At 39.2% G+C, this 14,066-nt stretch overlaps 1 protein-coding gene across 4 annotated transcripts in view; it reads right to left on the reverse strand.

The window, feature by feature from the left end:
• Nucleotides 1-14,066, reverse strand: part of pcdh19 (protocadherin 19) — a 56,016-nt gene that overhangs the window by 16,487 nt on the left and 25,463 nt on the right. For all 4 annotated transcript variants that reach the window (XM_079630056.1, XM_079630055.1, XM_079630054.1 and 1 more), the window contains exons 3-4: nt 8,540-8,598; nt 5,709-5,881 (exon numbers count right to left, since the gene is read on the reverse strand). In XM_079630056.1, the coding sequence (XP_079486182.1) occupies nt 5,709-5,881; nt 8,540-8,598 (232 nt within the window). The remainder of the gene's footprint in view (nt 1-5,708; nt 5,882-8,539; nt 8,599-14,066) is intronic.

The raw sequence follows: 14,066 nt of genomic DNA on the forward strand, positions 1-14,066 counted from the left end.
ACACTTTTTCATTCTCCTTCCTTTTAGTCTCCCAAATTGACTTGAGATTGAAGAGCAGCGGTTCTTTCTCACCGTGACTATCAAACAGCACATTACCTTGCCTTAATCTTCTCCTCTGTGTCGTGCACAAGGCCAATCTCTCAGCATTCCTATCTGCGCAGAATTGAACCCAGTTACATACGTGTTCAACAAACAATTGGGATTCAGCCTGTTTTCTGAGGAGATTATTAACACACAGCCGCAAGCATTGGTCCTGAATAAGCAATGGAATCCTGAGCTGCCTTTTCCTCAACGTCCCGCTCTCTTTTCTCGCCTTCCGTGAATCAAAGCTAGGATTGTCTGGAAAATGAGCTGTCAACTGAGGGTTCACAATGAGATACATCAACCTCATTGCCAACCCTGGAAATAATGAACCGCTCCTTTTTTCCCCTCTGATTTGTTCAATAAGCTTCCCATAACAAGTGCAGAAAGATAAGAAGCCCCCTCTTGAGCTGATTAAACCCCGTTGCGAGTATTCAGAAGAAGGGTTTTGGAGATTGGGGGTTCAAGGCAGAGCAGTGCTATCAAGAGTTATGTGATTGTCTGAGATGTTTTCATGTTTTTGAGAGAAAGGCACACCTTCAAAGAGAACGACCTCAAGGCCTACCTGCCAGAGTATGGAGCGAAAGCACTGAATAAAAACACGATTAATTTCCTCATTTTTACACAATGTTATGAAGGTAACCGCTGGAGAGCTAAGCTATAACACCTTGCAGTAATACCCTGAAACCTTATAGAAAGAAAAATGCTTTAATGCAGGAAAGTAAACAGCACGTTTAAGAGGACGTTCACACGGGCACTCTATCTGTGCCATTTTTTAATCGCTAGTCTATTTTACACATAGATGGACCAGGCCAATAAACACGTTCTGTTCAAATCTGTTGGGCTCTGCCTAGCTTGAGTTTTTAAGACATGACACAGCTGATGTTCTTAACAAAAAAATCTTAGTCTTTTAGTCTTTATAGTTTTTGACTTTTGATGGATATACAGAATCCTTAAAATTTTGTCAATATTTCATCATGACATTCATTATTTTAGTCCGTTTTACTCCGACTATAATTTTAGTAAACACAAATAATAAATGCAAAATTAAACCAATTCATTAAAAATGTGATTAATTTACATTTCAATTTATGATTGGAATATTTGAACAATAGAATTCTTTCTAGATTTGTCTTGAAAATCTTTATTGAATTGTTAATGTTATTTTTTCTTGTCATAGTTTTGTCAACAGTTAGTTTTCCTTGAAAATGTGTAATTATTGTCATGAGCATTTGTCATTTCATCTTCATTATCGTTGACAAAATTGAAACCCTTCATTAACGACCATTTTCATCAGTAATTTCATTGACTAATTTAACACTGCACTTAGCCTCTTTAAGGCAAAAATGTGTGCCATTTTGATTAATGTGTTTTTCATGACATTTTCATTAATTACATGCCATGCAAATGTAATTAAATGCAATAAGTCCAAATTATGTAACCATATATTTATTTATATACCTGTGTCTCATATCAGGCAGAAACTCAGTGAGACTTTAATGTCTGATTCAGTCAAATGTTAATATTAGTTTTTAAGAGAAGTCAGCTGTCATGATGCACCCTTGAGGCTGCAGTTTAGTTCAGAGTGGAGAGAAAACCGCACTAGACTGTCAAAGTCATCATTTCTCCTGCTCTCTGCTCCCTGCTTACCTGACTCGGAGTCCTCTCTCTGTCTTTCTCTGTTCCTGTCTTCATTTCGACATCTGTCAGCATTTGAATTAGGCAATCAGAGACCCCCTCACGCGGAAAAAAAAAAAAAAAAAAAAAAGTCCACCTAAAAGTTTGGGGCGAAACTGGAGTGCAAAACCTGTTATTTATAGTTGTAAATTATTTGAAAATGAGGAAAACTGGCAGGAAAGCTGAGCAGTACAGCGCGAATACAGATCTTGCCAGTAACGTGTTGAAGAGAATGAGAGGGTGACCGAGGAGGAGGAGTTTGTGATGGGTGAGGGGGGTCCATGGGGGGTGATGGAGACAAAAAAGGAAACTCTTTTATCATTTTCATCAAAATCAATTAGAAGCCAGAGTCTACTGATGGGGCACTGGGTGGTGGAGGGAGTGTGAAATCCTGGGGCATGGGAGGAGATACAAGCCCGTGGGGACAGAGGAATTGATGAATAAAAGACTCCCGGGGTCGGGGACACTCTGAGTGGAACATGCTGGAACTCAGCAGCTGCAAATTGAGCTGCCAAAGCTCCTCAATCTCCTCTGGGGGCGGGAAAAAAAAGAGCGAGGAGAAGAAGAGCTTAATGGTGACTGTCATTTTGTCTGGTGGGACTGGGAACTCTACAAATAGCCTTCAACCAGACCTCTGGCCTAGAACAAGCAAAATCAGCAGTCAATCCTTGAGATTCACAGATTTGTTTGGGCCCATACTGGGCCGTAAATGCTCTTGAAAGGATGTGGAAAGTAAATGCAGAAGTATTTTTCATGTGTATATGCTATTTCTATCAGGTGCCATCATTCTCAAGAGTCTTTTGCTTGTAAACTGATGTATAATTCAACGCAGGGAGGCTTTAAACACAGAGGGAAGGGTTCAGTCAGTGACTGAGCACTGTAGGTAATTCTGCCCTAATTCAATCATTAGTCTTGGCTCTTGACCACCACAGCCCTGCTACACTAGCATTAGCACCATCTCCTACGCTTTCCTGTCAAGAACACAGATAAGTGCAATGTTTTATGCCATAGAAGCCTCCATAAATTGCCGTATTCTTGAAAGAAAAGGAGTGCAAACTGCAGGAAATAGACATAGATCCTGGTAATAGAATAAAAAGGCTATGAAGGAAGCACCCCTGAGGAAGTTTGTGTATTGTGTATTAAGAGACTATAGTCCTAAGAGGGCTTTTTTCCCCCGTTCTCACACTAGATCTCACAATGGAAGAGAAGTTGGGGAGGAGCCATTTTAAATCGGAGGTAACACTGTGTCCCTGGTGCAAACGTTAACTTTTCAAAGAGCTGCGTGAATCATAAACATTTACACTGCTAGGGAGCCTGGGGATCGAGACAGGAGGGAGCTTACTATCCCTCAACTTCCTGCCTCTGTTTGTTTCCAGGAAGAATGAGGGTAAAAAAAAAACATAAAAACAAAAGCAAAAAGGGGAAACAAAGGAGAGTCTTTATATCCAGACTCTCTGTTTATGTCCTTTGGCAATTGCAGTTTAAACTTGTTTCACTGTACTAGAACAGTTAAAGGGTAGATCAGAGGTATTCCCACTACAACTGCTATATGCCTTAGTGTCTTGGTGAATGAGTGTGTCTATTTCCTAGCTGGAAATTCAGCCTTAGGTTGTTTTTGGGGAATCTGTGATTGTCTAAATTTATTACACTAACACCAAACTCTGGTGTAGCACCTATTATGATACACAATAAGGTAAAAGAGCCACTAAACGTGAGGATCTATCAGAACTTTCGGCAAACAGTCCACCTGAGATTTCTGAAGCCGCCTCATCCTGGGTTTGAGAGATTTAATTGTTTCGAGCCAATTTAGTCAGTGAGTCAGCTTTAGCAATATAATAAAGTGTCAGATCCCGCCCACATTTTTAGTAGCCTTGGCTCCAGATGTAGTTTCCCATAGGGATTTTAAAGAGTTATAAGCCATGAACCAAATCAACGAGCAACGAGGTGAATCACAAAACGGCAATCACCAAATTGAAAAAAACTGGAAAAGACTACAATCCCATGAAGCATTGCGAATGACAATAAAATAAAAAAATTATGGAGAAATATAAAACTTCATTCTAATTCTGATTATTTTTTATTTTTTTTCAGAATAATGGGTAAAGTAGTTTTTCACTAGGAATTTTGCTGTTAAACATGGTTATTTAAATTTTAAAAATAATAATATTATTTCCGGAACCCAACAGTTGCAATTACAATTCTACAATTCTTCTGTTTACTGCATTGCTTTCCTTTGGGGTAAAGGGGCCAGTAACTGCTACAGAATAATATGATAAAAGACATGCCTCAAAATGACATTAGTATCTGATATTTGTCACCGTCTAATGGCTTTGGTTAAAACCGATGACAGCGACGTTGAAGTGCTTGCTCATTTTGCTTATCTGCTATCCTTTATTTTGAATGTTTGCTTGCTCATGAGCAGATAAGAGCTTTGCTAATGATAAAATGGCTGACCTGGAAAAGCTTCATCTATTTGTAACATTCTCTGTGTACATTTTTCTAGTTGTGTCCAATTATGTAAGTGCCGTGCTGGAGGGTATGTCATAGTGCATTTTATGAGTCCTATACTGTATATGCATTTCTCTTACAGAGAGACGTCTACAACAGCTTAAACTGTAGTCATGAGACATACTAATTGTTCATTACACGTTGACAGGAAGTTGGCGATGGAAGAAATGCAGAAAGATCTCCATCATGGAAACCCAGAGGCTTGTAATTCCTCTCAGCGGTTTCCATAGTGCAGACATAACATGGACGCCATGGCGAGCCTAGCAACGCTCAAACAAATTTACATACAAAAATTTAAAAGGGAGAATGTTTCCTCCCTCCGGTTGTCAAGTACCCATACGTCGTGTGATTCATCTGGAGAACAAACCGGGTAATTAGCCTGCTGGAATTAGCCATAGAGCACACGATCTGGACCAAATGAGATCTTAATTGGTTCACCTGCCAATTCTACATAATTCAGGCTCTTGCTTTACAGAGGGGAAAAAACACAATGAGGAAGAACAAGCTAAATTATTTTATAGCCGTTAACTCTGTCTTTTCTCATCCCTAGCTCTCTTATTAGGCTCTTCTTCTCTAAGCAAGACACCAAGATCTGTAAGCGGCAGTGCTATGACTCAGACGCAGCCAGGCTTGATTTAGCGCGTCACAGGCGAGCCACAATGCCTCACGTTCTTTAAACTCCTATCTGAGCGACCGTCCTGCCGATTTTAATGACCATTTTTTTTATTTTAATAACGATTTTAATGATTCATCTCCCTCAGAAATGCTCCATTCTCGCAAATGTCAAGCTCTCATTGTAATTCAGAAAATTGGTTGACTAATTCCCATCCGACAAGAATAGAGTTTTTCGCTATTGACTATTAGCGGCTGCTAGAGGTGTTCAGTTGTTCTAAATTACATAGATCAAATTCGATTGAGCATGACAACACAAAACAATAGGTGCAGTAAAACCATTCGGAGCCCTCCTTTGGTCTTCTCCGCGCTTTGATTCTCAGTAGCGCTGCCACTCGTCGCTCTATAACTTTGTAGCATTGAGTGGCGGTAGCTGAGAGTGAACATGACCTCTTACTGACTCCTGCCATCATACCGGATGTCTTTAACGGCAGTCAAGGCAGAAAAAAAAGAAACATCAACATTAATTCCCTGCTAAATGATCCACGTGAATTATGCATGAGGAGACTGCGTGATATGTAGATTTCCACCTTCAACCTTTGTCAGCCTAATTGCTGCCATTTAGGTCTGGATCTGAAGTGTAGCAGTCGACTGCAGACGTTGCTCACATCCGTCAATAATGTTCTCGGGCTCGTATCAAAGACTCCAGGAAGAGAAGTGCTGCCTGTGCATTAGTTAGGCGCCTCTGGGCCATCTCTGCCTGCGAAGCTAAGTCTTGATTTTTTTTTCCCCCTATATGCATTCAGCTAGTCAAGATCTTTCTGTCTTACCTTGGTCATGTAGCTGCGAGTTGTTGGGGGGTACGGTCATATTCAATACGTCGTTGACAGCCGTGTCAGCGTAGTGCCCTCTCTGAACATCATGTTCGCTGTCGGTTTGGTCGCTCTCCTCGTGCCCACTGTCCTTCAGACTGTTTCCTTCCATGTCCTTGAATGTTGACGTGCTACAGCCAGGTGAAGGAGAAAAGACAAGAAAGAAGGATAGTGTTATTTAACTGTCAACTTTGGTTTCATCATTCACTCTCTCTTCACCCTGTGCTACCTTTATTTATCTTCCAGCTACACAGAGAGTGTAGCTGAAAATAGGTGTTTTTTTCTCAAATTCGTATATGATGGGATAAAGGATCGGGGGTCAATGGCCTGCACTCACTGTGGCTGTGCAGAGCTCTTTTGTGTTGCTTCAGTCAAAGTTCCTACATTTTCTATAGACTGTTTCAGAAATACGTCTGTTGATTGCAGAGGCATTTATGGGGTAGTTGACCCAAAAATGAAAACTCATCATTTACTCGCCCTTATGTCAGACTCTCAAGTCTGGCTTTCTCTCGTCTATACTGTAACATTCTCTAATGAAAGTAAAGGACTAGGGTTGTCAAAATACCAAATGACCTTAATATTATAAAAGTGGTGCATATGACTTGATGGATTTGTGTGAGTAACAGACTAAAATTAAGGCATTTTATATAGTAATGATAATGTAAGTTAATAAAAGTGGTGCCATACTGTATACTGTATGTCCTGAGAGGTTAATATTTTTTTATTTCTTCAAAACGATGTACAAAATTACTTCTCTGAAATACTTGTATGATATGTTTTTGTCTTTTTAAAACTTGATTGCCTCTTTTACTTTCATTTTATTGACACTATTGTATTGGCTTTTAAAAAAAAATCTTAGCTATTTTTAATTTCAACATTTTCTAATACATTATTAAACTCAAAAGTTGAATCTGTTAACATTATTTAATGGACCTGAACAAGTACAAACAATGAACAGTTGTATTTGTATTATCTGACATTAAAAATGATGAATACATACTGTAACCGAGGTACTGCTCATTTTTTTTATCTAGTTAAGGCATTAACCAGTGTTAACTAATGGTCCTGGGGGTGTGTAAAAAGAACTATCTCTTTAAAAAAGTATATTTATATTCATGTGAATCGTTATATAAAACTGCACAGACATAGATATCTTGTATAACACCCCTGCATATGAGATGAGCCATCAATATTTATGGTTAATTTTTCTGGAAGAGAAATACTTTTGAGTTTTGACAAAAGCTACGATTCTTTTATTGCATAGTTTTTTTTTTTTTTTTTTACGTAAACAAAATCAGGCCACTTCCTCTTGTTTAGGAGAACTTATGTTGGTCACATAAACCCTGGATGTTTAAAGAAAGATGTTTAATAATTTGAGCAAACTGTGCTTTCACTCTTTGCCCACATTATTTGACTTGATAAAGCGAGAAGGGTAAAAAAAAAAAAAAAAAAAAACCTGCCAAGAGACAGCTGCAGTGAACAAGCCTGATTTCCCTTAATTTGATAGTTCGCCCAGTGGAACATATTCAGCCTCTGAAGCAACAGCGAGGATCAGAAACGCATGCATACACATACACGCACTGACATACATAGACAAAAGCATCTCTGCAGCCTCTTCTAAGGAGAAAGAGAGGAGGGAGAGAGGGATTCTAGCAATGTCACTGCAATGGTGGTAGTGCAGCCTCTGATTTTATCAGTCTAATTGCACCTGTCCCAGTCTGTGCGCCCACAGGCTCCGGAGGGGATTTCTTTGTAGTGTCGCAGAGCCAAACAGTCGACACTTGAATACTCTTTGTTTATGTAAACATAGGCAGTGCTTTTTTAGAAGATAAAATTGCTGTAATTGGTTTGAAAAATGCGGTACTGAGGTAAACCGGAATGTTTTTTTGCTCCAGGTAAAAGAGGCATTACAGTCCCTGTGCACATCCGTAGCAGCCAGGGCCCCAGGCGGCCAAGGACCTTCATTAGGGACGTCTGCATGCCAATGCTCCATGCCAGTCAATAGCCTCCTTTTAGGTGGACTGAGGAATGCTAGCCAAGTCCTGCCAGTACAAAGGATCCATTGTCCTTGCTCTTTTCTTCCACAGTGGGAAATAACGTTACCTTTTCCTTATCTCCGTGGCCTTACAAAGCCCTCCTTGTGTGCACTGAGGAAGAATCCTTTGGAATTCCGGGATTAAAATTCATGTAGATTTAGCTATCAGATTAACATCTACACAGATGTAGCTTAACCGCCCAAGCCTCCTCCGCTCTGGGCTACAGTTTTAATATTCTCTAACATGTAATATGTATACACGTTTGCAGGGATTTGATGGAATTATTCATATTAGGAAGGGGAAAAAAAGAAGTAATATTTGATGAGGATGTGCTTAATCACTTACAATACTGAATTATTAAAGCTTAACACTGGCCATTTATAAACATTTTGAGCATTAATATCTTGCCTAATGAAAAATGGCATCTTAAAACGGGCCATATCGTAAGTTTTTGTTGTTGTTGGATAAAGAGTGTTGCAATTTTGTACTGTACTGTTAATGTAAGTCCACCCATTGAAACTAATATGCAAAAACATCTCATTCCGAAATATCTGACACTTGGTACACCCGGTTGATGTGAGAAAAAGCAGAATATATACTATAATACGTATATTGCTCTTTGCACATGCAAATAGGATGTTTAGCATAATACAAAAGAAAATATGAAAAACAAAACAAGCTATGATCTGACCGCTTTAAGAACACATCAAAATAACTTAGATAAGTTAATCTGATTGCTTTATAAAGACATACCTTTTAATTAGGTGTGCTCTGCTGTTTACATAACTGGAGTCAATGGAATAATTCTCCGTCTGGGGGAAAGAGACAGAATTAAAGAGGGAGAGAGAGAGAGAGAAAGAAAGAGAGAACAAAAATGAATTTAATTATGCAGCAACCAAAATAATGTCACCAGTAATTGCCTTTCAATATAAATGTTATTTTACACAAAGACTCTAGTTAGCTGCCTGTGCTTTCAAAGGCAAACTCCCCCATTCTCTTTCTAAGCACATGTGGCCTGTTCTGCTGCAGTGAGTCTGCTCCTGTCGTCACTCCTCCAGCCTCCCCCACCCAAAAAATCATCCTTAGTCAGACCACGCTCTTCAAAATGTCATTAAGCCAGACTGGGGAATAGAGGAGGGGTGTTGGGGGTTAGAGAAGAAAGTCCTCTCTTCGAGTGCTGCTTTTCCTCACAACACTTTTGAGGATGCTAATGTGGAAATATCAAAGAAATAAATATACAGAGGGAAGAAATTAAGAGCGTGCCAGGGGATTTTTTTAACTTTGCAATTGCAGATGAAAAGGCCTCAATGATCTGCATTTGATGACTCTTTGACCCACATTGAGAAAGAGACTTCAGAGTCTTCTGGAAGGCAGCGCTTTCTAAATAAATGACTAGAAGTACACAGTAGAACTGGGTGATATATTTATCGAGTGTTCGCAGTATATTTGTGGCAGTATTGCTGGTGTTGTGAAATTAAATCAACATCATGAATACTGCAAAGACTTCAATGCACTTCATATTTGGTCATTACATTTTGTAAACAGCATGACAAATTTCACAATCCTCTTTGACTTGTGACTTGCTGGAATTAGAGTGTTGAGAAAGACCTGTTCCTAAGTTATGTTGGTAAGTTCAATTAATTTCCATGAATCACTTTAAACTGTTCATTTCAGTGAATCAGAACTCTAGCCCCCGGTTTCACAGACAATTACTTAAACAGAGAATATTTGTTTTCGTTTTGAATCAGATAATTAAAAACTACACACTTAAATGTTTATAAAGATATAGAGCTCTAAAATGTGTGACAAGTATTCGCTGAGTTTTGTTTATGTTTAGAGACGTCCTCAAGAAAAAAAAAGTTCACGAGACGGAGAGGCAGAAAGCACAACCTGTTTAATTTCTTTATTTTACAAAAGCACAACGTTTTGTTTTGATTGTAAGTGGACACATACAAAAGTAGACATCTCACATATTCTTTTTTCATATTTATTAAGTCTGTATGACCATATGACGGAGTATTTTAAGTTTATTTAGCTGCTATGTTAAAAAAAATCGCACAAATCACGCCGGCCCCAGAGGGTTAAGACTAAAATGCCTGTTTGAGCTGTTTTAACTGAACCAACTTGCACTGAGATATCTTAAAATATCTTAAAAGACATTGTTTATACAAGCTATACAAGTCCTAATTGAACTAAGGCCTAATCCTGGCTTAATCTAAGCCCTGTTTGTGAAACCAGGCCTATTCAACGACTAATTTGCTTGGTCAAAAAGTCTCCACGTGGCATTTTCATATTGAAGATTATTAGTATAATCATATATGCTGCTTAATATCACTGTAAATGGCTGTTGCTTAATTGGTGCATACAAGGATAATAAATATTATGATAATTTAGTGGAAATACGTGGCTATTTTCCTGTTTGGCTCATTTTGAATCTAACTGGCTACTATTGATGCATGTATAACCGGCCTCTCAGATTCAACTTCAGCTGATTCTAAACTGAGATAGAAAAGAATTCAATGGCTTCCTTCCAGGGGTATGTCTAGCCATCAGCCCCTCTGACAACAGCAGTCACCCAGACGATAAGAAGGTTAATGCAGACAGTGCAACAAGACCAATGATTATGCCGCCAGCCAGGGACCTCCACACTAGCTGCTGGGAGACAGATACAAGCTATCATAATCACAGACGGAATAACTCTGCATAAAGATCTATGATCCCAAAAAACATGCCCATTTTCTTCATCTGTGTATATCACCAGTGACTAGGAGATCCCTACAGCACAAGAAGTGCATGTCAACAACTGTAAATACATACAAGTGACAAGTTAGTGGGATTCATTTCACAATGGATTTATTGGATCCTACTTCTGGAAACATACTTTTACTGGTTTTTAATATTTTTTAATTATATTATATTTAGCAACAGCAGCATGCGTAGCAGGTTTAGCCTGCCAAGACCAAATACATTAACAATTGTGCCAAAACAATTTTGAGTTGTCATGATTTAATTAATTTTATCAATATATATGTTTAAAGGAAACATGTCATATCTTTAGAGGCCTGTTAAATATATTTGAATTTAAAAAAAAAAATCTTGTTTTTCTAGTGTATGCTCATCACTGTCCACCTGAGATCTTCTTCCATCTCCAGTCAATAAGCTGCTGCTTACTGCCTCACCTCCACACTTCTTAATTACCTCCACGCATGATAATATTTTAATTACAATTGACGGGTGACCAGGCGTCTAATTGAGATGTTTGGGCTGGTGAAATCTGTACCCACTGAAGGTTAACGTTCTCTTTATGTGTGTGTGTTTGAGGGGGAGGGTGTTGCCTGTGTGGTTGTTTGCTATGTTTCTAATTAAACCTTAAGTCATTGTAATCACAGAGATAATTTGTAAAAAGCCATTTTAATTAACATTGTATTAGCAGACCTCAATTTGGAACATACTCTTGTTTGTTCTCGTTGTAGCTCACAAGTTAGTTATTTGCCTCTTTGTTCTTGTCAGGGCTGACTCCATTAATATCAAAGTAACAGGCATGAGCAAATATTTCAGAACTGAGGTATATATATATATATACACCTCAGTTCTGAAATATTTGATTATATATATATATATATATATATATATATATATATATATATATATATATATATATTTACACCTCAGTTCTGAAATATTTGATAAATAGATAGATAGATGTGTGTGTGTGTGTGTGTGTGTGTGTGTGTGTGTGTGTGTGTGTGTGTTTTATGCCACCTGTGCTCTACTTTAGTCCCTGTGAGAACTCATTACAGAACCTTTCCATCTCTACAGTCGTCCACAAAAAGACTAATAAATAGCAATGGACTGAGTAACAAGGGGAAAGCTTCATTAAAAAAGACAGTATACAAATTTCCAAATGATGTGCCTCTATGTGGCCGGGCCATAATTGGTTCTGAGCGGCGTTATTCAGATCTCTGCTGGGAGAGCGAGAGGCCGTCCTCCTTGTGTATCTACACATACGAAGCTATGCTCTCACTCTCCTCGGCCACGGCACTTAAAACAAATGAGAGCACTGTTGAAACGCAGTTACACTGCACGGATCACTAACCCTTTTACGAGAAGAGTCACTGTCGATGATGCAGGCTCCGTCATCTCAGCAGATTTCCTTCTGTTGACATTTTGATCTCTCCGCTTATATCAGAATGGGCTAATTGGAGTAATAGCTTCAGTTATGCAAATGCAGCTGCTGTTCCATAGAGGCATCTCACTGCTGGAGATTACGAAATACACTGCTTCAGTACTGTATTCAAGCAGATATCAACACGTTCTTTGAAGAACGTGATAGATAAGTGCCATTATTCCACAACAAAGGCATCTATTGATGTGTGGTGATGATTCACTAATGGATCATGATAATTAGTAAGCTTCCCTCAAAAAGGGATATCAATTGAATTCCGCAATGTTCTTGTGTTTTTCATTAATTCAGGTTGATAGCCAGAGGGCATTTAAGAGGCGCCCTTGGCCCTTAGAGGTCTTTATGCCAGAGAGCTTCCATGCATTAGCGGCAATCTTCCTGTAAAGTAATGTACTGTATGCCTACACCGCTGACCGCCATCAAATCATAAGGACTATCAATATTTCTTTCACAGAGGTTGGGTTTCAGGCTCAGAGATGAGGGTTGCTTAAACTACAGACGAGCTGCCACAAATGGCTACTTAATCAGGTTCTACAATGTGTTGTTATGATCCGAGCGGCCCCAGTTTGGCGGCCAGTGTCACCCTATCCCCGTAATTATTGTTGTGTTTCTTCCCACATACTTAAGGGTCTGGTGGGGCAAATCGCACCCTAAGAGCTCTGTGAGCGAAGGCGTATAGGCCGGCGAGGAAAGTAATGGAAAGGGGGGGGGGGGGGGTAAACGAGACCTTCAGAGAGATAGGCGACACCCTAACCTAATTTTTTTCTCTCTCTCTCTTTCTCTCCAACCTGCAGCCTCTAACCCCAACCGAACTCTTCCAACTTCAGCTAGTGGAGAGGAAAAGCAATCTCCTCGCTTAGTTGCCGCTGTGAGATTTGATTTGCCTTCTTCCCAGCGTGACAATTGGTTCCATAGTCCGGATGCGAGAGCGTTCATTGTACAGAGGCCAGATGCAACGAGCGAGCGGAGCAGGAGTTCTTCAGGTGGCAAAAAAAATGGGAAAATAACATACTTGTCACACCTCTGCTGCAATTTATGTATTATCTCTTCTGAGACCGATACATCAGCCCGTACTTGCATTTATACATGCAAATTATGCACTAATTCAAACTGCACGCTAGAACAGCAATTAATAATTATCAGACTGTACCCTTGTTTTCACCACCGTAGATAAAATGCCTATTAAATTCATTCCAGGACACAAAACTAGTTAAATTAAAGCTCAAATCATGTTTTTTTTTCATTTTAGGTAGTGGTTAAAAAAAAAAAAAAAAAAAAGTGTCTTAAAGATCAAGCGTGTCCCCTTCTCTTCTTTCTAACTCCACTAAAGTTCAAATGCTCCTAATATGTCACCGTCAGAGGTGGAAAAGCATATTCTCCTCTGAATACCAATGCTGCGGCTAAATAAAATTGTTTTTATATATATATATAAAAAAAAACACTATGTATTACATGAACTAAACAAAGCAATATAAAGGACCTCAATTAAAAATAAAACCATTCCATTAACTCATTTTAATAGCAGTTTGGTGCTCGCAGTTATTTGGAAGCTGACTCTTCAGTCATCTTAAAGCTTATTTACACAGTCCCAAGAGTGCTGGGAGGAAATCGGTACTCATAATGAGTACTGTTGTTTATTTACCTCTACCCACAAGGAGCTTACCGAGGAGAGGTTATCATGAGGCAAAGTCAGGTAGTGCATAGCTATTTTCTTGTTTAAAAAAAAATGGCAAAACTGGAGACAGGCTTTGTTGAGCAGGGCTTAGTGATAGGAGCAGAAATGAGCCTGTAGCAAGGGTGGCATTTTCCACGGAGGCTTAGGAGATGTCTATATGTCTACAAATGTATTGCTGCAGTGAGGCTGCAGAGAAATTACGTGTGTGCCGTTTGACTGTGTGAATGGAACAGGGGAGTCTCTCACCCGCCGGCATATTGAAAGCCAATCTCAACATGGAGTCGCTCTGCACAGACATCACACTCTTCCTTTTTCCTTCTATGACATGCAGGCCTTCCTTTACTTTTATTTTCATTGTTTTCTTGTTTCCTACTCTCTTGAAGCCTTCTCTTTTCACCGCACCATCTTTTTGTTGGGTCTGC

This window comes from Phoxinus phoxinus, assembly GCF_949152265.1.
Source record: "Phoxinus phoxinus genome assembly, chromosome: 12".
Lineage (NCBI taxonomy): Eukaryota > Metazoa > Chordata > Actinopteri > Cypriniformes > Leuciscidae > Phoxinus > Phoxinus phoxinus.